A 27623-nucleotide genomic window follows, 5' to 3' on the forward strand; every position below is an offset into this window, starting at 1 on the left:
TGAATGGGAAGAAGAGAAAGAAGGGAGGAAGCATGAAAAGGACAAGCTGTTTGTGTGGGCATTGGTGAATTGAGAGGTCATTGAGTCCACGGCATGCAGAGGCCAGAGGTCATTGAGCCCACACCAGCAGGGGACTGGTGTCCAGTGATAGCAGAGGTGCTCATGGTAACGATCTAGTAACCTTCAAAGTACTACCCTCTTTTCCTAGAGCGAATAGACTTCTTGAGAATGAGGATATCCACCCTACCAAATGCCAACGTGAGCTTCTCTACGTTCCTGCTGACTGGCTTCCCAGGCCTGGAACGGGCTCACCACTGGATCTCACTACCCATTTTTGTAGGATACCTGGTGGCCCTCGTAGGTAATGCTACCATCTTGCATCTGGTACGAACTGAGCCTTCTCTCCACCAGCCCATGTACTACTTCTTGGCCATCCTGGCTGTGACAGCCTTGGGCCTGTGAATGTCCACGCTGCCCTCAGTGCTGGGTGTGCTGTGGTTTGATGCCCGGATGGTGGGCCTGGTGCCCTGTGTTCTGCAGCAACACTTTCTACACTACTTCTCCTTCATGGAGTCAGTGGTGCTCTTCGCCATGGCTCTGGACTGCCCGGTGGTCATCCGATTCCCACCGTGCTATGCATCAGTGCTCACAGGTTCTCGTGTGCCACTGGCCGGGGCTGTGCTGGGCGTGCGGAGTGCTGCCATCACTGCGGCACCCTCACTGCACCTACTGAAGTTTGACTACTGTCGCCCCGGGGCACTGTCCCATGCCTACTGCCTTCACCAGGACATGATCCTCCTGGCCTGCTCTGACACACATTTCAACAGACTCTATGGGCTGTGCATCATCATGCTGGCCATGGGCTCCGATGTCCTTTTCATCCTGCTCTCCTACACTATCATCGTCCACACTGTGCTGGCCATCGCCTCTGCCGGGGAGAGGCTCAAGGCCCTCAACACCTGTGTCTCACACATCCTGGCCGTGCTCTGCTTCTATGTGCCTGTGCTAGGCCTGTCTGTTGTGCACAGGTTTGGGCACCACACCTCACCCTTGGTGCACATCTTCATGGGCACTGTCTCTGTGCTCTTCCCACCCCTGATGGACCCTATTCTATAGCATCAAGACCCAGCAGATCTGCAGGGCCATCCTCAAGGTGGTTTCACTGGGGAAGACACAGTGAGACGTTGGGAATGGACTAGAGCAACTCCAAATGAGGAATGAGTGAAACCTTCTTTTTAGAGCCTTCATACCACAAAACAAGTTCTGTTTACCTATCTTAGTTTGATGGTACATCATGAATTAACTCTAATGTTAAAATCAAATAAAGTTGATGCTTATTACTACTTATGTATACACATACAAATATATATCCACTACTTTCTTACATTAAAAAGAATGATTATATTTTTTACTCAAATGTTTGCATGTTCAGAGTGATTTTTATGTTTTCTCCTCTACTTATTTGGTAGAACTTTAATTGTACAATAATGTCATTGGTGATAAGTTACTCTGATGATTTGGGAAGTTGAATTATCACTTCACATCTTTTGGATTAACCTCAGAGTTGGCCACAATTCATCAAAATATAATATTTCTACTATACACATTCACCGGGGATAACTTTATTTTTAGATCTAAGAGGAACTTTCCAATGTTGCTTTTTTTGTCCATATCATAGTCTGGGACAGAACTAAGTTGAGGAGAGGCATGAAAGCCTAATTTACAACCAGCATGAGAAAAATTGGGGTCGAGAGTGTGTCAGACTTGTAGGTAGTACAACGAACTAACAGAAGTATGTCCTTGAACCACTAACCTAACAAAAGAACTGCCAGATCTTAGTACAAGGTGCAAATTCCAAGGGCTGCTTAGGTCATACTTTGCCAGTTTCAGCATAAGGCAATTTCTCCTGTCCCTACAGGACACAGGAATGTCACTGACTAATAAGGATTAGGATATAAGACAATTATAAGAGTATTTTAGATGACTCTTTAAGCAAACATATACTGTCATACAAATACATAAGATTAGAGAGAAATGCAATACACTCATGCACATATACAGACATGAATCTACACTCAATTAATTGCACCTTTTTTCTCAGATCTGGAGGTTCTTTCCTTGGGTTAATGACTTAAAGACATACCTATGTCATATCACCACCTATGTGAATATACATTCAATTATATTTGTGGACACATGCTCATAGATTCATGCAAACTTGCAAACAAAATTCTCAAACAAGCAGCATGGTTATGCATACATCTACACACATATGCACACACAGGCATGTGTTCATATGCACATTTACATAAATTTACACACTCGCAAATGCACATAAAAGAATGCTCACATGGACGTGTATGTTTACATATCCACACATGCATGCACCATCTTGTTCTATATTTTCTCAGAGTTTGACTTAAGGTTCCCCAGACAGCATCCCCTGGGATCCTCTGCTCTTGGCTTAATTACTTCTGTAGGCCCGGAGGCAGCACATTCTGAAGCTGGTTTACCTGTGTCCCCCAGGGGACTGACTGGCAAAACTGGGGGAAGGAGAAGGCTAATTCTGAAGTCATGATGAAGAAGAAGGCCAGTCAGCCCCTGTTTCCAGGTAGTGAGGTAGAGATCTGGCCTGAGACCTGCCACCTTGAAGGGCAGGTGAGTTTTTATAGGAGAGGAGCGGGGTTGGCCTGAAGTCCAGCCTGTGGGATCAGGAGAACGGGAAATCTGTTCAGGTGATCTGAACCCGGGGTTTTCTTTCTGAGATGCATCTCCTTTCCAGTACAGGCTTTCTGTTCCCCTTTCCTCCTGCCATGAAAGACCCCTGCCCTCCGGGCAGGATGCAGACTTTTATCCAGAAACCCTCACTATGGCAGAGAAACACTTGAGTCTGTTTTACTTAACTCCTCTCTGTTAATTCAGGAAATCTGGGACAGGGAAACTGCCATTTTGTCTCCAAATCCAATCTTTTTAAACTAGATATTTAATTCTCTTTTTAAATCTTTGTTGCTTAGGGCCATTTACCCTCCTCTCTTTCACTTTCCACACCAATGGTCCTTGTCCCCTCCGTCCCATGCAGGCAGCCACATAACCTGTGGGGCCTGGTCCCTCTCAACCCTAGCTCCTTGATGACCTGTAGTTTTCACAGTCCTTCACCCTCTTCTGGCTGACTCATCCCCATGCCCAACCCATTTATCACCGGCTTCCTTGTGTGGCTTTTGTCCAGGCTTCCTTGTCTCCTCTTTAACTGCAGTTTTGCCAGCATGACTTGGCAAGTCACTTGAAATGCCAACTTCTCACTCTCTCAAGCTGTAAAATGTATAAGAGTGGGTCACTTTGAGTATTCTCAGGAGAAGACCTGCTTTAGCCTGTCCTCATATTTCCCACTCAACCCACACACCTCACTCATCAGCATGGACCTCAGACCTCCTATAATAACAGCTCTTCATCTACAATGAAGTAAAAGGATATTACATTATTTTTGTCTTCAGAGAGACTCTCATTCAGTAGAAGAAGACAAAATTCTTCCACCACTTCCTGCCCTAAGCTCCCAGCCTAGAATATATCACCATACATCAACATGCACCTCCTTTCCTGTTCCCTCCCTCCCTTTATCCCTTCCCTTTTATAAAGCCCTGGGGACATGCTCAAAATACAGGCCCTAAGTGTTCCTTGGAAGACTAACAAACAACTAAACAGCAATATATGGGACTGAGTGCTAGAGTAGAGAGAGGTGCTGGTGCAGAAAGTGATTAACCACATGCCTGACATGAGGAAGACATCCCAGGACTAACATCTGAGCCAGATGTTATACATCAGCGGTGCAGGTTGTATTTGTTCTAAAATGTGATTTTTAGTTGTACTAAATGCTGAAGTGCTTAAGAAAGGAAAAACAGGCATGGAAAGTAAACAGTAACAAAAACAAAACAGAACAAAAAAAAAAAAAAAAAAAAAGCACAGGAATGACCAGGAGGGAAAAGACATGTTAGGATGTGTCAGGATTTACAGACTAGTCAAGTCAAGAAGCTAGGTCTCACTGGAGTTTTATCAGCACTAAGAAGCATGCCACTCAAAGAGGATGAACATACAGGATACGAAGACTTTTCCTTTCATCTTCAACAGTAGCTGGGCAGCAAAAATCACTGTTCCTCTTACTAATTCACACCGATGGATGATGTTCAGATGCCACTGACTCCCTCTCCACCAGACCATTTTGAAGTGCCAGGGGGATCCCATGCATTTTAGAATCAGGTTCTTTCCCTTTTTTTCTTGGTGTCTCCAAAATTAATACACTGGCCAACAGACAATGAAGACGACAAACCCAAAGTGTAGGCTGGACCTTAGACCACTCTCTCTTCCCACAGCCAGTACCACACACAGGCATATTCTCTCTCAGGCTTCATGGGCTTCCTTTGAGGTGGTGGGTGATACTCTGTACTGGCAGTTCTACACAGGGGCTCACTTCTCAGGCAAACATTGTTTGTTTGTTTGTTTGTTTGAATTTTTTTAACGTTTATTTATTACTGAGAGATAGAGAGACACAGAGCATGAACAGGGGAGGGGCAGAGCCGGAGTGGGGGGGGGATGAGACACAGAATCCAAAGCAGGCTCCAGGGTCTGAGCTGTCAGCACAGAGGTCTACATGGGGCTTGAACTCATGAGCCGCAAGATCATGACCTGAGCCAAAGTCAGATGCTTAACTGACTGAGCCACCCAGGCGCCCCTGTTTGTTTGTTTTTAATGCTCACAGGTACTTGTGGAAAGCAGCAGGCTTTTAAAATATGGGTGACATGCAGCGTCCCTGATGGATAAGGAAGAAGGAGTAAATGATGTCTCCGAGGCATTCCCGACACCTATAATGACTCAATGTAAAAAGGCTGGCATAAAGATACAAAGTTGATTTCTTCAATCTAGAAAATCTTAGGCAATTAAGAAATTGCTTAATTGCAAATAAAAAGAAAAGAAAAAGAATATTATCCATAAAGATGGAGAGAGAAAGGTCTGAGTGAAAAATGATTATATAAAAATTAAAAGCCTGACTTTCATTGACACGATTATTATCATTTCACCTGCAATAGTAACAATTACTGAAAGTGTATTTTATGCTAACTGGTCCACACAGGCTCATTTGTTTAAGCTTCAAACAAGCCTGTGGCTACATATTATAGTGATTCTCTGCTTTACAGGTAGGGAATGGAGAGCCCTTCAGATCATGACTGAGTCAGGATTCCCACCAAGGCAATCTGGTTCCATAGTCTGCAACCCTATCTTTTATGCACACTGCTCCGAAATTCCAAAATACATAACAGGAACAAACTGGGAGCAATAAATAAGGCGCACAATTTTAAGTGAATACTGAACTCTAAGTAATCCAAGGGACTGCTAAAAACATATCAGAATCTTATGCACTATAAAAGGAAGTAAATGACTTAGACTGTTAATATGTGGAATTGAGGAATGGAAGGTCAAGATGAAAGGGACAATATACTAATTAGAAAAGCGGTCAGGCTCAGAGTAGCAGCAGCATAAAATGTTCCTGATCAAGGAACACCTTATGTCATCACTGAAGTCTAGCCCTCAGAGAGAAGCCATGGCTCTTCACCGAAGAGCCAATGTCCTCCACAATGGCCAATATTACTTTCTTATAGCTGATGATTACTGGATACTTTATAAGACTCTTTTATTTTATTTTTTTTTATTTAAAAAATTTTTTTTCAACATTTTATTTATTTTTGAGACAGAGAGAGAGCATGAACAGGGGAGGGTCAGAGAAAGAGGGAGACACAGAATCCGAAACAGGCTCCAGGCTCTGAGCTATCAGCATAGAGCCCGATGTGGGGCTCGAACCCACGGACCTTGAGATCATGACCTGAGCCGAAGTTGGACGCTCAACTGACTGAGCCACCCAGGCGCCCCTATAAGACTCTTTTATATACGTTATTATGTTTAGTCCCCTTAATTTTTTTATCTAGTGTATGACTATTTCCATTTTACATATTTAAACATAGAGCTCACTTGAAAGTAGAAATCAGGAATTTAAAAACATGGCTTACAGACTCAACCATATCCCATCACTCAGTATCTCTAACTTCCTCATTGCCTGTATATTTCTCCCCATGTCATGTTTTTGCATTTGCTTCCAGTGGGGAATAAGATCTGGGTTTCTATACTTGATGAGAGAGATATCATTTTCTTCCTCTCTCATTTTTCTTTCTAACACATAGATTTTAAACTGGTATTTCATCCTGAGGTCAGAAGTCTTCTCATAGATACCTCTTCTTGGTATGTAGAGGTCTCTGCCTCTCTCAACAGATACATCTTTTGGATAGTGTAAAGAGATGCATGTTGCCTTCCCAGACAGGGTTTCACAAGATATCAGCACTATTGAGGTAGGCCATCATGTATAAATATTTTTGTTTTTATATGTGCAGTTTCAGAAATATGATCTGAAGGGACCATGCTCCAGGACTACTGCCCGTCGTTTCCATTGACATAGTAAGTATTGATTAACCATGCTGTCATGTGTGGATTGACAATGGGAGGGGAATTCTCCAATGGGCAGAATGCTTCTTTCCATTAATAGAAATTCCAGTGGGTTCTTTTCATTAACCTTAAAAACACTGACTTTTTCTGTGCTTTCTCCTACTGTTTATAAGAGCCAAAGGGATCATCCGGGAGGTTGAAGAAGGAACATAGAGAACTGGGCCCAATTTAGAGATGTTTTATCCAGTAAAACTAGATAAGTCTGTGTCTCCAGGGAAGAGCAGTCTTCGATGCTACTTGGAGTAGCAGAGATGGGCATTTAGTAGCTGTATCTCTTGATCGATTTTATGCCAACATTGAAGTAATTTTATTAACCCCCAACCCCATTGGCTCCTTAAAATCCAACATCTTCTAATAGGGAATTTATAGAATGTCTGGTAGATTACAGCTTTCATTGTGTTAGTGTCCTTATGACAATGTCTTTTTTTTTTTAATTTTTTTTTCAACGTTTATTTATTTTGGGGACAGAGAGAAACAGAGCATGAACGGGGGAGGGGCAGAGAGAGAGGGAGACACAGAATCAGAAACAGGCTCCAGGCTCTGAGCCATCAGCCCAGAGCCTGACGCGGGGCTCGAACTCACGGACCACGAGATCGTGACCTGGCTGAAGTCGGACGCTTAACGGACTGCGCCACCCAGGCGCCCCGATAATGTCTTTTTAAAACTACACAATACCCTCTCTTGATGGAGACATGGAAAACATTCAGTTCCCATCAAATATACTCAGTGAACCCACTATGGATCAGTTTTAAATATGATGCTAAAATACTCTACCAGATTCCCTTATTCTGGAACTATACCTATTTGCAAGCGTGACTCCACATTTTTGTTTATCATCGAAGACCAAAAGGTACTGGTCATGAATGGGAGGAGAGACATGAGTTGGCAGATGCTACAAGGCAGAGGAAATCTCAGGTTCCCAACCTCCAATAACCTTTATGTGTCTCACCCCAGGTTGTATCTCTGGCACCTGCCTTGGTCAAAGACCCTGGACTCCAGACATAGGAAAATGTTCAACAGCAGTCAATTCATCCCCAAATATTTCCTGCTGACTGGCCTCCCTGGTCTGGAGGCCCTGCACCCTTGGTTTTTCTTCCCATTCTGCTCCATATACCGGGTGGCCCTTATGGGCAATAGCCCAATCCTGGCAGTGATCAGGAAAAACACCATTCTGTACCAGCCGATGTACCTTTTCCTAGCTATGCTGGCCTTTGCAGAGCTTGGTGTCTCTGCTTCTACACAGCCCACTCTGTTGGGCATCTTCCTTTTTGGTGCCAATGAGATCTGCTTTGAAGCCTGCCTGTTGCAGATGTTCTCCATACATTCATTTTCCATCATGGAGTCAGGAGTTCTGCTGGCCATGTCGGTGGACCGCTTTCTGGCCATCTACAACCCACTGAGGTACACCGCCATTCTGACAGGGCCCCTTACTGCTGGTACTGGTGCTGCACTTGGATTGAAGAGTGTGATGCTCATGTCCCCACTTCCCTTCCTCCTGAAGCGTGTGCCCTTCTGTGGCCACAACGTCCTCTCCCTCTCCTACTGCCTTCACTTAGATCTAATCCAGCTGCCCTGTGGGGATACACATCCCAACAGCATCCTGGGGCTCTGCATTATTTCCACTTTTGGGCTGGACTCACTGCTCATCATCCTCTCTTATGTGTTGATCCTCTACACTGTGCTGGGCATTACCTCTGGGGAGGCAGAAGGCCCTCAACACATGTGTTTCACATATGTGTGCGGTGCTTGTGTACTACGTGCCCATGATCAGCGTGACTCTGGTGCACCGCTTCAGGAAGCACGCTGCACCTGCTGTCCATCTACTTTGGCCAACGTCTATCTTCTGGTTCCTCCTGTGCTCAACCCCATCATCTACAGTGTTAAGACAAAGCAGATTCGCCAGGCACTAATCCAACTCATTCTTCAAAGGAAATAATACAGGAGGTGGGGCCGATGAGATGGTTACCTGCCAGCCAGTCATTTTCATCACCAAAGGTGGTCCAGTGAAGCACAGAGTGCTCCTCACCTTATCAAAGTTAGAAAGCTTGATAAGGCTGCATGTTGATGAATTTGAGAACCCACATTTCATATACAAGATATCATAATGTAAATCAGTATTGTATAGTATTTTGTCGGCTCTTTTGGTTGTGTCAACATAAAATGTACCTACTCTTGGGATGCCTGGGTGGCTCAGTCAGTTAAGCAACCAACTTTGGCTCAGGCCATAATCTCACGGTTCACGGGTTTGAGCCCTGCCTTGGGCTCTGTGCTGACAGCTCAGAGCCTGGAGCCTGTTTCAGTTTCTGTGTCTCCCTCTATCTCCCTGCCCCTCCCCCCACTCATGCTCTATCTCGCTCAAAAATAAACATTAAAAAACATTTTTTTTTAAATGTACCTACTCTTAACCCAGAAATTCCAATTCTTAGCACGGCCCTAGTTTTATACTCTGATGCTTTTTTATGAACACAGAGATGTGAGTGAGAATTTTCATTTCAGCAATGTTTGAGATAAAATAATAAAATAAAAATGAACTGGCTGTCAATGGGTAAATAGTTAAATGAGTTAGGAGTGGAGTATTCTATGGTTTAGAAAAATGACCCAGGGGACACCTGGGTGGCTCATTTGTTTCAGCATCTGACTTTGGCTCAGGTCTTGATCTCATATTCATGGTTCAAGCCATACATCAGGCTCTGTGCTGACAAGTCAGAGTTTGTGTCTCCCTCTCCTCTGCTTATGCTCTGTCTCTCTCTGTCTCTCAAAAAAATAAAATAAAATGTAAAAATAAAATTTGAAACAAGATCCAGGTTGATAGGTACTCACAAGGCTTAAGCAAGAGATACTAACACACACACACACACACACACACACACACACACATTTGATAATGCTTTTTATAAAACAATTTAATCATATAAAAATATCACTTAGTGTTTAAATATATGCTAAATTGATAACAGTAATAGCTTCTTTTGGAGGGGTCTGTGATGGTGAAGACAAGAACAAAAAGAATTCTTCCTTCATCTATATTGTTTTTAAAAATTAAGAATAATACATTCATGGGACACCTGGATGGCTCAATTGGTTAAGTGTCTGACTTAGACTCAGGTCATGATTTCACGGTTCATGGTTTTGAGCCACTCTTCAGGCTCTGTGCTGACAGCTGAAAGCCTGGACCCCATTTCAGATTCTGTGACTCCCTCTCTCTCTGCTCCTCCTCTGCTCTCTCTCTGTCTCTCTCTCTTTCAAAAGTAAACAAACATTAAAAACAGAATAATACATTCAACACTTCATTACAAAAATGTACATAACTATGTATATATACATACATTTAAGTGTATATTTAAGTGTATATATTTAAGTGTGTATATATATATATTTAAGTGTAACCTGTTCAAACCTTGGGGCAATTAGACACAAACTAGGTACTAAGAACAAAATCTTAACAATTGAGAATAATCCCAGAAGCAACAGTTTCGTAAATCAGGAGTCTGTACGGTTCTTGAGGAATACTGACTTAATTGACTTTGGGGAATAACACTAATTCCCTCTGATAAAACCTCACTGGAAGAATCTATTGTACGTGGGCATGTCTCTCTCCCCCTCACAAGACGATTTGTCCCCCATATGAGAATCCCATCATGAATTCTAACTGCACATTTCCTTCTTGTTGTTTGTCTCACACAACACATCACAACTGTAACCAAGTAGTTTTCTTTGTACTATTGTAATTTTTTTGATGTCTGGTACATTTTAAGTTCGGTAAGGCAGGACAATGTCTTTTCATTCACACCATACACTACGCACTGTGGTCCCTCTCGTGCCTGGAATATACTAGCTCCTCAATAAATGTTTCGTAAATGAACAAATTAATTATTGAATGAATGAATGAATGAATGAATACAGGTCTACATACATTTCCTTGACCTTTATATTAATATCACCCCTTTTTTTCTATGTGCAAAAACCTCATTTGATGACACTGTATACGCATTAGTCTTTCTCTCTCCTCTGTTTCTGTATCGACTACAATTTTTCTCCCTCTCTTACTTTTTCAGAATCTCTTTCTGAAGTCAGAAGAATATGCTCCTGCAAATATTAAGCCCTTTAACTTCTCAGTAAAACTTTTCTGGTCTTAATGCAAAATTTACTCTTAGTCCCAGTATGTGTACTTAAGTTAAACATTCCTAGTAACATCTGGGAGACTTTGGGGGAAATGCACATGTTTTAATCTTTATCATGTATAGAGAATCTATGGAATATTACTCAGTGATCGAAAAATATGAAATCTTGCCATTTGCAATGACGTGGATGGAGCTACAGTGTATTATGCTAAGCCAGTCAGAGAAAGACAAATACCATGAGATTTCACTCATATATGGAATTGAAGAAACAAAATAGATGAACATATAGGAAGGGGAAATAAAAGAGAGAGGGAAACAACCATAAAAGTCTCTTTACAATAGAGACTAAACTGAGGGTTGATGGAGGGATGTGGGTGGGTGGGGATGGGCTAAATGGGTGACGGGCATTAAGGAGGGCACTTGTTTGGATGAACACTGGGTGTTATATGTAAGTGATGAATCACTGAATTCTACTCCTGAAACCATTGATATACTATATGTTAACTAACTAAAATTTTTAAAAAATAAATAAATAAAAAGAAAATCTATGGTGACATTTCAGATATGGTATATGAGATAAGAGTACATCTGAAAGGAAATTTGAAAATAGAAAGGGGATGTGTGAGGGTGTTATCAAAGTTATATCTTGCAATATATTTCACAAATCGACACAACTCTCTAAAGTAGGTTGTTCACAACATACAAGGGATGATGGGTCATGAAAAGAGATTTGAATTCAAGTATATATGTATCTATGGTTTAAAATTCCTCATCCTTACATTTTTTTATGTTTATTTATTTTTGATAGAGAGTGAGAGACAGAACGTGAGCAGGGGAAGGGCAGAGAGAGAGAGGGAGACACAGAACCTGAAGCAGGTTCCAGGCTCCAAGCTGTCAGCACAGAGCCGTTCAAACCCATGAGCCGTGAGATCATGACCTGAGCTGAAGTTGGATGCTTAATGGACTGAGCCACCCAGGCGCCCCTAAAATTCCTCATCCTTGAACACCTTAGTAATCTGCCTCAAAATGTAATGAAGACTAATTCAGGTTTGAATATGGGTTCCTTTTTTCTTATAGGTTTTATAAAAACTATTTTTACAAGCTTTCATGCATATAGGTTCTTTTTCTCATGAGAATATCTCTATGCTGCTCATAATTGTATTTTTTTTCCCCTTTGTAAATATATCCATTCTGCCTAGTCATCATTCTCTCTCTTCCATCTCTCCCTGCAATAGTGTCGCCCCCTGGGGGACGGAATCTGATGACCGCTCACTCTGTGGCTTTTTTCTCGGTCTCAGACACCCTGGAATCCAGGTTCGGATTTCATGGTGTTAATGTGTTTCTCCCTGCCCAGAATAGGGAGATTCACAGAAGACTAGGAGTAAAAATTGTGTATCCCTTTCCTTTCCACAACCTACAATCTTCCTGTATCACCTTCTACACTGAAGATGTTCTGATTAGTGGCTCATAACTCAGTGATAGTTGTATGCCTCTTATTCGTCTCAAGTATCCAGTCATATACCTGCCTTGCAAAATATTCTTACCCCAATGAATGTACAGAGATCTCACCTGAGCCATTTGTTGAGGTACTGGAAGAGAGCACTCCAGATCTAGAGACTCTTCTGTTTGTTGTACACTGTAAATCTCTTCACCTCATTTGCACTGAACGTGCCCTGTTTAAATTCAAGTTCATGATCCTGAACATTTTGCCACTCACTGAGATCAAGATATTTTCCCAACCTACTATATTACTTTAAGCTTTTCATATTCCTGAAATTGCTTCAGACCTTTTACATATTTGTATTCAACTTTTATTTAAAAATTAATACTCGGGGCACCTGAGTGGCTCAGTCAATTTGGTGTCTGACTTTTGGTTTCAGCTCAGGTCATGATCTCATGGTTCGAGGATTTGAGCACCAAGTGTGCTCTGCGTTGATGGTGTGGAGCCTGCTTGGGATTCTCTCTCTCACCTTCTCTCTGCCCCTCCTCTGCTCGTGCTCTCTCTCCCTCAAAATAAACTTAAAAATTAGCACTCATATTGGATATTAAGGATTGGGGAAAATTAGTTGCTAACTGTGATGGAAGCTTTTTCTACATGCTATTCACATTTTCTCTTCCTGGAAAGTAAAAGATAAACTGTCGTGCGAAGATATTTAGGTTATTAAAGAAAGAACATTTTGTGTTTTGTAAGGACACAAAACAAGAGAAATGCCTTCTTGTAACACTGATCAGACTCACTATTAAAACTTGCTCAAATTTAACTATTAGAAAGAGTCTAGGATTTGTTTTTGTCTTTGAATCAGGACTGGTTTTAGAAGTGGTCATGGGTGAAGATGTGGAATTGAGCTTTTCTGTTCATCATCCAAGAAGCCAGGGTTCCAAAAAAGCATTGCATATTCTTTTTCTCACTCCAAGACATATCCATAAAACTATTCAGACTGAAACCAGGTGCATTTACTCTGTTACAAAGAGGTAATTATCAGGATGCATTATGTGTCTGCTGAGAATTGAGGGGGACTGCCACTTAAGCTATGCTTAATGTATAATTTAAATTTTTAGTAAATGGAAATTTGTGTTTACCAGGAGCCCTAGAAAACATTTAAATGGTTGCTTTTGTCCTGTTTCTTTATTGTCTGCTTAATTTTCCAGTAAACAGAATTGTGAAATTGTTTTATCTCTAACCCTCTACTTATAAACGTTGTGTTTTTCCCCAGTAGGTACAAGCAGACCTACACCCTTCACATTTTAGCAACAAACAGGAGAGCTTGGCCCACATCTGAACATCTGCTTTTTTTTAAATTTATTTTTAAAATTTATTTATTTTGAGAGAGAGAGATAGAGAGCATGTGAGAATGTGCACCATCGGGTGGGGGGGTGGGCAGAGAGAGAAGGAGAGAGAGAATCCCCAAGCAGGCTCTGCCTGACACGGACCTGATCCCAGGCAGAGTGAGATGATGACCTGAGCCAAAACCAAGACTTAGATGCTTAGCCAACTGAACCACGCAGGTGCCCCAAACACCTGCTTTAAAGAAGATGGGAATGAGCTGTTCTCATCCCTTTTATAATTCTGCTGATGCAGAGATGGTGGACGGTGCTCACATCTATGTGATAACTTTATTGTTTTATTGACTTGGGTTGGAAAAACAAGTTCCTCTGCTTCTGAGAACAAACTTAAATTTGTGGGCATTTAAGGCATATTTTAGGTCAGAAGAAACACTCGTGGAAAATGTCAGCAACTTGTCAAAATAAGTTTCAGGTGTTTTAAGAACCTGAGGGAAATGTATACTAATACAGAGTTCTAGTATACAGTAAGAAAACTTCAGTTCTTCATGTGCAGAAAGAGTCTACTAAACCTGAAACAAATATCACACAGCCAGACATTAACATTGCGGGCTGTTTTTTTTTATTTGTTTCTGTTTAGGTTTGTTGCCTGCTTGCTTTGATCTATCACACATCAAGCCTATTGGTCTTGATTTCCCTTTTTAAGGGAAATTTTAAGCCTGATTTCCCTTTTTAAGATAAATGAGGTCTCTCGCTGTTGTTCCGATGATGGCATTTTCATTTTCGTCAGAAATAAAACTATAGAAAGATTAAAAAAAAACAAGAAAAATGAAAAGCATTTTCCCTAAAAGCAGCTTATATTTGATAATAGATAATAGATAGGTAGATAGATAGATAGACATATAGATAGATGATAGATAGATAGACAGATAGATAGATAATTTTGGCTAACCCAGAAAGAGAATACATGAATGATCATCTTAAAATGCATAAAACATATATAAAATTAAATTCTACACACACAGCACAAATTCATCTGTAATAGAGTAAATTAAATGTATGTAGTGTGTGTTTACCTATGTGGAGTATTAGGATTTTGCTAGTTTCAATTTATTACGGGAAAACTTTATAGGAAATGTGGAGTTCCAAAAGTATACTATGTCTGATACTCCAATATTCTTAGCCTTATTTGAAATATAAGTTATATAATTCCTGTTTTTTTGATAGCAGAAAATTACAGTCTCCATTTTTTAAAACATAATTCCATTTTGGGATGCCTGGGTGGCTCAGTCCAACTTCAGCTCAGGTCATGATCTCAAGGTTCGTGGGTTCGAGCCCTGTGTCTGGCTTTGTGCTGACAGCTCAGATCCTGGAGCCTGCTTCAAATTCTGTGTCTCCCTCTCTCTCTGCCCTCCCTCCCTTCCCGGAACTCTGTCTCTCTTTCTCTCTCTCAAAAATAAATAAACATTAAAAAATTTTTTAATTAAAAAAACATAATTCCATCACAATGCCTCACCTAAAATACACTCACCTCAGCAAGAGTTTTATATAAAAATTGCTGCAAAAACTGAAAAAAAAAATTTGTGGACAAATATTTCTCATGGAAACGTTGCAAATATTTCCCATTCCATTAGTGGCAAGAATATGAAATGTATCTTTCTGAGAAAGGTGTGAGGTGTCCTTAGTACAACTTACTTGAGAAAAATAGTAAATAAATACAAACTCTAATTTTCATATATTGCTGAGAGAGAGGGGATCCTTAAAGGTATAATGAGTGTTAAGGGTGCTGGATTTCTAAAGGGAAGTTTGACCAAAGTTCTCCTAGAACTCAATATCAATTTTTTTTTGTTTATTTATTCATTTTGAGAAAGAGAGCCAGGCAAGGGCAGAGAGAGAGAGAAAGAGAGAGAGAGAGAGAGAGAGAGAGAGAGAGAAAGAGAGAGAGAGAGAATCCCAAGCAGGCTCCACACTGTCAGCACAGAGCCCTACTCAGGGGCTGAGTTCACGAACTGAGATCATGACCTGAACTGAAACCGAGTCAGACGCTTAACTGACTGAGCCACCCAGAAGCCACTCTAATCTCAATGTATAATGGAAAATGACAATCTCCTTTATACATACATTTTTGCTAAATGTTTGAAACGGGCATTAACATCTGGGGGAAAATACACCAACATCTGAAGTTCAACTCAGCGTCCACAGGTGTCATGCAGTGAACTTCTATCTCAACTTCTCTTCTTCAGTTCCAATGTGTTTAATTCAGTTCTGCTTTGTCTGGTCACCCGACGGCCGTCTCCTGAATCTCTACTAGCCTGTTTTCTGATCTCCCAAACTCCCTCAGTTTCTTGTTCGATACTAGATTTATTTGACTTTAGTAAGGCCATGTCTCACTCAGTCCCTCCATCTTCTCCAAGTCTCTCAGTTCACTGCCGACTTCATATATATCTGCATCTAATCTACCCACATATCAGTGCATTTCCACACTAGTTACACAAAACTCTTCTCTCTTGTTAAACCAGCAACACAAAAAGTATATTTTACAAACAACTTTTAAAAGTCCTATAAAAATGGGTCATGGTGGATTTTCAAGCCAAATCTTTTTTTTTTTTCTTGTTGGTCAGAAAATTAGCCAATGAACCAGCCATCTACAAATAAATAACCAAAACTCATTATTTTAGCAGTTTTAAATCCTCTTTACAACTGGGTCTGGAAATGCCCACTCTCTGCCAGCTCTCTCCAGTCCTCGCAGGCTGGTAAGCCTTATTCACCCCCCTTTTCTGATCAATCTCCTGTTCCCCTGCCCCCAACCCAACCTGAAACCTTTTCTCACAAGAGCTTAACCCCCTGGATTCCGTCATCTCCTTTTATTAAACACTGCTGATGTTTTATGGCTACCATCAACTCTGTGCCCTGCTCCTTACTTGTTATCTGCATGTTTATAAAAGTGATAGCTGATGATCATAGTAGATTGATATATTATTTCTCCAGGATACAATTGTCCTATAAAGTGTTATAAAAATAATTGTTACAGTTGTTATAAAAATAGCTAACCCTTTTATAAGGGTGCTCTTTTTATAAGCCAGACATTTCTGTACACAAATTACATACATCAATTATTTTATTCATGCAGTAGATGTTTATTATTATTATTATGTTCATTTAAAATAGGTACTGACTCTATGACACTGCTTGTTTCCCTTTTAAGGGTCCCTGGACACCGAGAAAGGGTGACAAAATTACCTGGGCACTTGCTCCTCAGGGAACCAAGTCCCTCTCCATCAGGAAAGATAATTATTAATAGATATTTGAGGATGATCTGAATTTCAATGATCCCTTCTGAAGATTCCTGAGAGAGGAGGCAGAAAGCATGGGCATGCTGACAGTCATTGGTTGCTAAAGGCTCACATTCAATACTCAGAGCCACTCTGGGGTGAGTATTAATATTTCTATTTTTAAAAATAAAGAAAAGAGCTTCGTGAAGCTTCAGTAGGTAAAGTTGCCCTGTGCATAGAATTCACCTCCATTTCTGTCCACTCCCAAGGATGTAGTATTTACTGTACCATATTCTCCTCTCTCTGCTGACTTATTGTGTCCTATTACAATGGATTTAGAGTAAAAAAAAAAAGCCCTTTCCTCCTCAAACCTGAAATATTCCTGTCACATGAATCTGAAACTGAGAGGTAACGTTGCCTTTTTAAGATCATTTTGAAAGAGATCCAAGCCTTGCTTGGCTGGGGAGACTTTGAAGGTCGAGGACAAAAAGGATGCAAAGAAGCAAAAGGGATAAAGACAGACATACAGACAGAATGGAAAGAGAAGACTGAAGATAACAGGAGAGTAAAGAACCTGCTTGCAGGTGTCCCTCAAGATTTGTGCCTTCTTATATCAGGTCACCAGGGTGGCATCAACTAGAAATAGGGAGCCATGGGACCAAGGGCACAGTGAGGCCACAGGCATGATAAACAGCCGCTCAACCCTGAGGCAGACCAACTTTGGTCCTTTGAGAAGGTAAGAAAGACATGTTGGGCTTTGGGAGGAGAAGGGAGAACATCTGTTCCCCACAGCTAGTGGGGAACAGAAGTGTCCTCCAAGTCCCTTAGCCGTGGGGAGTTCTGCCAAGTGTGATCATGTCTTGAGGTCAATGACTTGTCTCTGAATGTCCCTACCTGAAGTTTCAGCTTAGAATTCTGCAGTTTCTCCTAAGCTAATTCTTGCTGAGACACCTGCATCAGACCACGGCAGGTGCACAGGGATCCTATGTGCAGATAGGCTATGGGCTTTTCTTGTTTCATTTTTCCCTTTCATATTTTCATGAAAGTACAATTTATGAAAACAAGCAATGATTTTAACATCCTAGGCACATCCATGGTTTCCTTCTCTCTGTGTTTTCTCTTAGTCCTAGTTAAAGTACAGTCCTGTGCACCTGCCACCACAGTCACAGTTTCCTGCATCACATCCCCTCAACCCTTCCAGTTAGCGCAGGAAAATTCTAATTCCTCAGGTCTCAGCTGAAACATCACTTCCTAAGAAAAGCTTTTCCCTGATTTTTATAATAAGTTAGATTTTTCCCTCTAGGTCCCTCCCATTGTATCCTGAACTCCTCCCCCCCACCAACCTTTCTTTCTTTTTCTTTTTTCGTATCACTTAACATAATTGTAACTAGATTAGAGAGGGCACTTTGGGTATGTGATGACTGAGCCTGCATATATGTGGGAGAGGATGAGTTCTTTGACCCATGGTTTAAAGGTGCAGAGATTTTCAGAGTACCAGGACTCTGTCTCCAGGATCCTGTGTGGCGCTCAGCATGAAGGAGAGCTGGTTGCTTATACGTGCGTATCCTCTCTGCAGTCTGCTGAGGAGTGGAAGGGGTAAGCTAAATAGTAGTTTCTGACAACAACTGGGAAGGCTTTTTCTTTGTTAATAACAATGGAATTGGTACAATTGGGAATGAAGATAAAACCTGGAACCAAGATAGAGACGATAGAGTGCGTCCAGAAAGGGCTCTTTAAAATGGAAGACTTGGTTGCATTATGTGTGGAGACTCAAGCCTATAAAGGCTGAATGCCATAATTCTTCCATTTATTCTGTTTTTTGATTCAGAAAAGCTGCTTTGCCATTTCTTATTTTAAAATGTTTTAATGTTTTTTAGTTAATTTTTGAGGGAGAAAGAGAGAGAGAAGGAAAGTGGGGAGGGGGGTGCAGAGAGAGAGGGAGACACAGAATCTGAAGCAGGCTCCAGCCTCTGAGCTGTCAGTACAGAGCCAGATGCGGAGCTCGAACCCACGAACTGTGAGCTCATGACCTCAGCCAAAGTCAGATGCTTAAAAGACTAAGCCACCCAGGAGCCCCTGCCATTTCTTATTTTAAAAACTTGTTCTAAATCCAGTTGTCTAATGGGATCTATATGAAGTTGGCTATGTCTGTGTGTGCTTGTCCCAAAGAATACTGTATAACTGGTGTGTTTGTAATAGCTAACCACCTTTGTAAGCTAATGCAATTAGTTTAATAAGTCACTCATTTATATCTTAATTTTTAGTCATGTCGCTTCTTGACTGAGTATCACCTTAGCCTGCAGAGAAGGACTAAAGAATAACCAGCATGTAAGAGTGAGGTCCCTCGAAGTTCAGCAATGGCTGAGTAGAGAATTCTCATCAGGAAAGATGCAAACACGATTTCAGCAAGTGTGGAAATATGTGCAAATGCAAGTATGTGAGCAAGTGTGTGTGTGTTGTGTGTGTGTGTGTGTGTGTGTGTGTGTGTGTGCATGTGCACACGTATATGCATAGGGGTGAGTGGCGGGTAAATTAATTTAAAATACTTCCAGAGGTCCTTCCTGCCCTGTCAGTCCAGGATTCTACTATGATTCCTGTGCCATCCCAGATGATGTTGACCTTAAAATGTACCCAGTTTAGGGAAGTGGTTTTCTCCTTCCCTCTGCTGCCTTCCTTCCCTGCCCAGAGGAACCTTCCTTGAAAGTCTGTTTAGGTTCCCTGGGTTGTTGTTGCAGTGGAATCATGGGTGTGTCTGAGCCAGAAAGAAGGTCCAATGGATCAGGTAGGTCATCTTCAAGAACTTTGAGTCAAGAGATTATTTCTATCATCGTGACAGAATTATTTCCATCTGTATATCATCATGACAGACTATTTTCATGAGCTTTAAAGTCTGCATACAAATCCATCAGCCTTTGTTCTTGCCTCATTCTGACCTTTACACATGATCCTTTAAGTTGCTTCCTAGTCGTTTTATTTATTTTTTTTTATGAAATTTATTGACAAATTGGTTTCCATACAACACCCAGTGCTCATCCCAAAAGGTGCCCTCCTCAATACCCATCACCCACCCTCCCCTCCCTCCCACCCCCCATCAACCCTCAGTTTGTTCTCAGTTTTTAAGAGTCTCTTATGCTTTGGCTCTCTCCCACTCTAACTTCTTTTTTTTTTTTCTTCCCCTCCCCCATGGGTTCCTGTTAAGTTTCTCAGGATCCACATAAGAGTGAAACCATATGGTATCTGTCTTTCTCTGTATGGCTTATTTCACTTAGCATTACACTCTCCAGTTCCATCCACGTTGCTACAAAGGGCCATATTTCATTTTTTCTCATTGCCACGTAGTATTCCATTGTGTATATATACCACAATTTCTTTATCCATTCATCAGTTGATGGACATTTAGGCTCTTTCCTAGTCGTTTTAAAGCACAGAACATCTAAACCCAGTGTGGACCCAGATTCTATTCTTTTTTAGTTAATTTTCGAATCATTTGCTCCAGGCTGTGGTCACTGCCACTTCTTAGGCTTGCTATGAACCTCAATCATTCATGTATCTATATTCTTTCAACAGGCATTTCTGGGTGTTTTTATTTACTGTGCTTTTTGCCTTATATCCATATTTATCAAAAATATCTTTGTTCACCACTTCCTGACATTAGTCCACACCTTACCCTGAGATTGCCTCCACACACATGCTTGTCTCCCTAGCAGCCAAGGTCAGGCATCTCCACACCAAGACAAGACAGTTGTTTCTCCGTTAGCAGACCCAAGAGGAAGTACAATTTAGAGGGATAATTTTCTATCAGCCTTGAGTTTTTCTCTGATGGAGACTGTAACCCCTTTAATACTGGGAATTTTCTGACAGTGGCCATCTGTCAATTTTCAGGAAGGAGATCGTTGGCAACCTAAATCTGTGAGCTTTGTTTTCTTCTTCCCTTCCCTCAGTGTCCAGGGGTCTTTCTCCATTATAATGTGACCTCACTAGCTTTTTTCTAATTTTTAAGGTAGCACTGATCCCACAGGATGAGATCTCAACATGAAGAACTCTAATAGCTCTTTGGAGTTCTTACCTACAACGTTCATTCTGATTGGCATCCCAGGGCTGGAGGCAGAGCACCTCTGGATATCCATCCCCTTCTGCCTGATGTACATTATCATCTTCCTTGGGAATGGCACCATCCTTCATGTCATCAGAACAGACACTGCCCTACACCAGCCCATGTACCTCCTTCTTGCCATGTTGGCACTGGCTGAGGTTGGCGTCTCTGCATCTACTCTGCCTACGGTGCTAGGCATCTTCCTTTTTGGCACCACTGAGATTAGTTTTGATGTATGCCTTTTTCAGATGTTTTTCATCCATTCGTTCTCCATTATGGAGTCAGCTGTGTTGCTGGCCATGTCTGTGGACCGATTTGTGGCCATCTATAGCCCACTGCGCTATACAGCCATTCTAACCCTGCCCCGTATCTTTGGCACAGGAGCTGTCATGGGGCTGAAAAGCATTATGCTCATGGCCCCATTGCCCATGCTGTTAAGGCGCCTGCCCTTCTGTGGCCACAACGTCCTCTCCCATTCCTATTGCCTCCACCCCAACCTTATCCATCTACCTTGCGGGGACATTTCTATCAACAATATCTATGGGCTTTTCATTGTTACCTCCACTTTTGGGCTGGATTCACTGCTTATTGTCATCTCCTATGGGCTCATACTCCACACTGTACTGAGTATCACCACTGGGGAGGGGCGGAGGAAGGCACTCAATACATGTGGCTCACATATCTGTGCTGTGCTCGTTTACTATGTGCCTATGATTGGCTTATCTATGGTGCACCGCTTTGGACACCACGTGTCCCCTTTGCTGCATGCTATGATAGCCAATGCTTATCTCTTCTTCCCACCTGTTGTCAACCCCATTGTCTACAGCATTAAGACCAAGGAGATCCATCGTGGCATTGTCCGAATGTTCTCAGAGAAAAGAGCCAGAGTTTAGACAAAGGACAAAGTAGGAGGGGACTTTTTTCTATAATCCCAGGTGGTCCCAGCTTGCATGTTATGCAAATGGTGTTACCTTAAAATACGTTATCTAACAGAAGTTCTACATAATCTAGCAATAAACTGGAGTATCCATGGGGGTGGACTATGTGTGACAGAACAGTACAAAGGATTGATGTTATTTTTTAAATGTTGTGTTACATGAGATTTTCCATTACCTTGCCTAGCTGGAGCAGGAATGCAGGAAAGATTGCTAATGAAAGCATGACTCTCCCCACAAGGGAAAGGTAATCAGGAGATGGAAGGTGTCCTGGGAAATCTATTGAGATCTCTGTTCTAGGGAATGAGGATGTGAAATGGATTGCATTCTCTTGAGTTGTTCGTACTTGATCTTGACAGCAGGAGGCTACATTAACTAGCTTAAAGGAGGCTTCCAGTACTGGCTCTGACTGGTATTTGATCAACCTCACCAAGGCTCCCAGTTGAGAGTGACAAAGATTGCGAATCCTGTTCATTATGTAAAATTCTGAAGATCTGCACCCAGGATGCAGAATCTTTTAAAAAGGCAAGCATCCCCTTCATGTACATTAATTTTTTTGTCTGGTTGATTATTTCTTTGCAGACATTTGAAATAATGTAGAAATTTCACACCTATATTTTTAGGAAAAGGAACTAAGACTTTTGAGATGCAAATGTATACTTTATTATTTTAATCATTTCCCACAACAACCCTATGATATATTATTAATGTAATTTTTTTTTCACGCAAAAAACTGCTGCTTGGTTATAGTGAGCATCTTGCTCAAACCTATGCATCCAAGAGCTAGCAGTGGAACCAGTTAGGTTAAACTCCAGAGTGTAAGCTATTAAGCCCATAAATCATACCGTCAAGTAAGCAAGAACTGTGTCTCCTCAGATCTTCCTAGTAGTCAGTCAAATAACAATAACTGAGCACATGCAATGGATCAAACACAAATCTAAGCCTTAGAGATAAAGTGGTGACAAAAAAAGACATCTCCCTTTCTTCATGGTGCTTAGAAATAATTTTTTTTCTACTTCTTCTCTGCTCTTCTTTGTAATTTCTGGAACTATGTTTAGAATCAATTAAAAAATAGACCTCAAATACTCCCACATTCAAATAAAGCTTTTGAATATGAATTTTAAAAATTTTATGCCAGTACCATACTGTCTTGATCACTACAGCCTTTTAATATAACTTGAAGTCTGGAATTGTGATGGCTCTGCTATTGTTTTTCTTTTTCAAGGTTTCTTTGGACATTTGGGGTCTTTTGTGGTTCCATACAAATGTTAGGATTATTTGTTACTAGTTCCATGAAAAATTCTGTTGGTATTTCAATAGGGATCACATTAAATACATAGATTGCTTTTGGTAGTATAGATATTTTAACAATATTTTTCTTCCAATCCATCAGCATGGAATGTCTTTCCATGTCTTTGTGGCATTTTCAATTTCTTTCGTCAGTGTTTTATAGTTTTCAGAGTACAGGTCTTTCACCTCTATGGTTAAGTATTCCTAGGTATTTTATTATTTTTGGTGCAATTGTAAGTGGGATTGCTTTCTTAATTTCTCTTTATGCTGATTTATTATTTGTGTATAGAAATGCAGTAGATTTCTGTACATTGATTTTGTATCCTATGGCCTTACTGAATTCATTTATCACTTCTAGTAGTTTTTTGGTGGGGTCTTTAGGGTTTTCTATATATAGTATTGTGTCATCTGCAAATAGTGTAAGTTTTACTTCTTCTTTACCACTCTGGATGGCTTATATGCCTTTTTCTTGTCTGATTACTATTGCTAAGATGTAGAGAAAAAGGGACCCTTGTGCACTGTTGGAGGAAATGCAAACTGGTGCAGCCACAGTGGAAAACGGTATGGAGGTTGTCAAAAAATTATGGGGCACCTGCATGGCTCAGTCAGTTAAGCATCTGACTTGATTTTGGCTCAGGCCATGATATCACAGTCGTGAGATCAAACCTCATGTCCAACTCCACGGTGAGCATGAAGCCTGCTTGGTATTCTCTCTCTTCCTCTCTCTGTGTCCCTATCCAGCTCACGCATGCATGCATATGCTCTCTCTCTCTCTCTCTCTCTCTCTCTCTCAAAATAAGTAAATAAACATTAAAAAAGAACTGCCCTATGATCCAGGGATTCCACTACTGGGTATTTATCCATATAATACAAAAACACCAAATTGAAGGGCTATATGCACCCTTATATTTATTGCAACATCATTTGCAATCACCAAGTTATGAAAGAAGCCTAAGTGTTCATCAATAAATGAATGGATAAAGAAGATATGAGATACACACACACACACACACACACACACACACACACACACATAGAATGGTATGTTATTCAGCCATAAAAAGAATGGTATCTTGCCATTTACAAAAACATGGATAGACAGTATAGATAGTATAATGCTAAGTGAAATAAGCCAGTCAGAGAAAGGCAAATACCATATGATTTCATTCATATGTGGAATTTAAGAAACAAACAAATAAAGGGGAAAAAAGGAGACCAACCATCAAACAGACTCTTAATAATAGAGAACAAACTGATGGTTACCAGAGGGGAGAAGGGGGTGGGTGGGTAAAATAGGTGAAGAGGATTAAGGAATGCATTTGTCATCATGAGTGCTGAGTAATGTATATAACTGATGAATCACTATATTGTACACCTGGAACTAATGCAACACTGTATGTTAATTACATTGGGTAATAAATAAATAAATAAATAAATAAATTTAAATGGTTTGCTTGCACTGCATTGAGGTGGTACCAAAACAGCCAAAGATTTTTTTGCAAAAGTTAATTCTGTGACTCTAACTCCAGGTTTCCAGACACTATGTTTCTATAGATTCTGACCTCAAGGTCGTAAGTTGCCTATAACTATGCCCTAGATTCATAGCCCACTGATGGGTGATTGAACTCTGCAGACAACTGTGACAGAACTATCAAGAGAAACCAAGCAGCAAACCCACAGGAAACGCCATCCCATAGATTACTAAAGAAGTGAGACAGTGGCAGTTCCCTGAGAGAGAAGAGGAGAAGGGATATCTTTAGAGTGTCTAAGGAAAGACATCCTATAGCTGGAAAGGCACAAGAAGGAATGATGAGGTCAAGTTGTCAGATGGCTTGACATAAAATGAGAATCTTAGGTCTCACTTTCATTCTCTTTATGGGATGGCATGGTGAACCCTCAGACTTCTTAAATATGATCACTCCTATACTTAAGGCTATCAAAGACAGTAAGATTCTAAATGTAGATAGAGTTTTTCAGATCAAGGCTAATTTAATGGATACTTTTCAGAAAGCTCCATCCTACAAAGGACTAGATATATAATGCCCCATTTCTAGCTCCTTTCTTTCCAGTCTTTTTCACTCATTTTCCTGTGGTCCAGTCTCAGGGACAACCTGAGGATCAGACAAAATCCTAGAAAATCACACAGTGAAGGGTCTAGAAGTCTCTGGGTGTGTATGCAGTTGAAAAATAAGCAGAGTCTAATAGGAAAGCATCAAATTTGGCTGTATCTTATTCTGACATTATATTCACTATTCTAACTTAAAATTTAGACCTTTGGAAACCACCTTAATTCTTGATTTTGCAAACCAGACAAAATAATGTCATGTCATTATATTAAGCTAGACATGAAGCTAAATTATGAATCGGAACCCTTGAGAAAATTTCATGACATGTTATGGGAATTTCCACATTCATCAAGTACATGTTAATTTGTTTCATATTAACCCTTCTGCCAAGAACAGTTATAAAAGTTAGAGAAATATTTTGTAAGTGGCTTCAGAGAGTATCCAATGCAACGATATGTAAAAGCCAAGATTCCAAAAACAAAAGGAGCATAGAGAAGTGAGCCTGATTTGATGCCATTCTCTCCCTTAAGAAATTTGCCAATTCAAAAGTGATAGCTGACAAAACCAGATGAGCTTATAGCAATCACAAAGGGGTGGAATGCAGAGGGACAAAATTTGGAACACAAGGATCCCCATGGATGAAAGGGACTGGTAAATACCTGAGGATTTATTTGGATTCCAAAATGTTATATCTTGGAGTAAGGGAAAATTAGAAATAGACTAGCCTGGGGAGCCTAGTTGGCTCCCTAGTGGCTCAGTTCATTAAGCATCCAACTCTTGGTTTTGGCTCAGGTCACATGGTCATGGGATCAAGCCCCACATTATGGTCCACACTGAGCATGGAGCCTGCTTAAGATTCTCTCCTCTCTCTCTCTCTCTCTCTCTCTCTCAATTTCTCTTTCTCTGCTTTCTCCCCTGTTCACACATACTTTCTCTTTCTCTCAAAATAAATAAACATTTTTTTTAAAAAGAAATATACTAGCCTAACATAGGTTTTTAAAGTCAACTCACACTTAATTTTACTACTCTATAAGAATTAAGGTGACCAACCAACCCAATTTTTCCAGGACTTTCCTGGCTTTATCTTAGAAAGTACCACATTCTGGAAAACCCCTCAGCCAAAAACTGGTATGGTTGATCACTCAAATCAAAACTAAAACTAAATATTCTCTCCAGGAAGATATTAACAAGCATCTTGAATTATGCTCACAATTTGATGGTGTTCACTAAAATTTAACCAGGAATGAAAAATACGATATTGAACAAAAGTCAATAGGAAAAAAAAGATAAAAAGCAAAAGGATTAGATCCACAGATGATCCAGCTTTAGGAATCAGCATACACAAACATTTAAATAATTTTTATTACTGGGGTGCCTGGGTGGCTCAGTCAACTAAGTGTCTGACTCTTGATTTCAACTCAGGTCATGATCTCACAGTTTGTGAGTTTGAGCCCAACCAGGCTCTACACTAATAGTGCTCTCTCTCTCCCTCTCTCTCTTTCTCTCTCAAAATAAATAAACAAACATTTAAATGATTTTGATTACTATAGCCTGCAATTCACATTGCAAAATATAGAATTTAAGCAACAAATTGGAAACTATTAAAAATAAAATGAAATACTAAAATATAACTGACATTAAAGACTGAATGGGTGGATTTAATCATGTTAGACACAATTGGAATAAAGAACCAAAATAGGAGGAAAGTAATTCAGATCATATCCAGACTATAGACAATGTTGAGTATCTGGAGCATGAAAGGATAAAGTATAAAAAAATAAATAAAAACCTTAAAACACATATGGCATTTGCTGGAAAGCTCAAGTACACAAGGAATTGGAGCCCTAGAGGGAGAGTATCCTGGGGAAAAAGCAATATTAGGATATAATAATATACATATTTTCCAAAACTTACATAAAACATGAGCAAAAAATTCAAGAAACACAATAAACTACAAGGAGGAAAAGTACAAAACAACCAATATACCCCTAGCCACTTCAAATTCATACAGTGGAAAAGTGAAAATGAAAGAGAACATGTTAAAATTAAAACAAATAGAAAAAGCATTGCAAATCAATCTGTCCATTTTTCAATAAAAACAATTAACATCTTCAGGGAGAGGAGTCAACATGGCAGAGGAGTAGGGATACCAGAATTTCCCTCCTCCCTCAAACTCAGCAGTAATGAGATCGGAACACTTGGAATTCCAGGAATCCAGGCTACAGTCTAACAGAAACCTCTCTAGGCGCCTACAGAGACAGCTTGGCGGTTCAGAGGTGCGTGCCTAGGGATTGGGAGAGATAAAGCAGGTGGCGGTGTAGGCACGGAAGTGTGGGGGATACCCCTTGGGGAAGAAACGAAAGAGAGGCTGTAGAAGTATGGGATCATATTTGGATAAGAGAAAAACCTCTCCAGACCACAGTCTGGAAGACGAAGAATACAAAGAGAGATAGTTTCTACTTTGCAAACAGCCTTAGGAATGAAGATCAGAGATTTCAGGGTGGCTGAACTATCTCCAGACC

General features: G+C 40.6%; 1 protein-coding gene and 2 pseudogenes across 1 annotated transcript; all 3 read left to right on the plus strand.

Annotated features, from left to right (window-relative positions):
* The first annotated feature begins 228 nt into the window (after positions 1–228).
* LOC124505170 (olfactory receptor 51B6-like) lies at positions 229–1180 on the plus strand (annotated as a pseudogene).
* A 6372-nt stretch (positions 1181–7552) lies between these two features.
* LOC124504892 (olfactory receptor 51I2-like) lies at positions 7553–8479 on the plus strand (annotated as a pseudogene).
* Positions 8480–20749: 12270 nt separating this feature from the next.
* On the plus strand, positions 20750–21703 carry LOC124504703 (olfactory receptor 51J1-like). Its single transcript, XM_047070190.1, has one exon. The coding sequence runs from the start codon at positions 20750–20752 to the stop codon at positions 21701–21703; it is 954 nt and encodes a 317-aa protein (XP_046926146.1).
* The last annotated feature ends 5920 nt before the right edge of the window (positions 21704–27623 follow it).

The sequence above is a fragment of the Lynx rufus genome, unplaced genomic scaffold, assembly GCF_022079265.1.
Source record: "Lynx rufus isolate CCGP_SWC_20201006 ecotype Redwood Valley unplaced genomic scaffold, mLynRuf1.p SCAF_9, whole genome shotgun sequence".
Taxonomy (NCBI): Eukaryota; Metazoa; Chordata; class Mammalia; order Carnivora; family Felidae; genus Lynx; species Lynx rufus.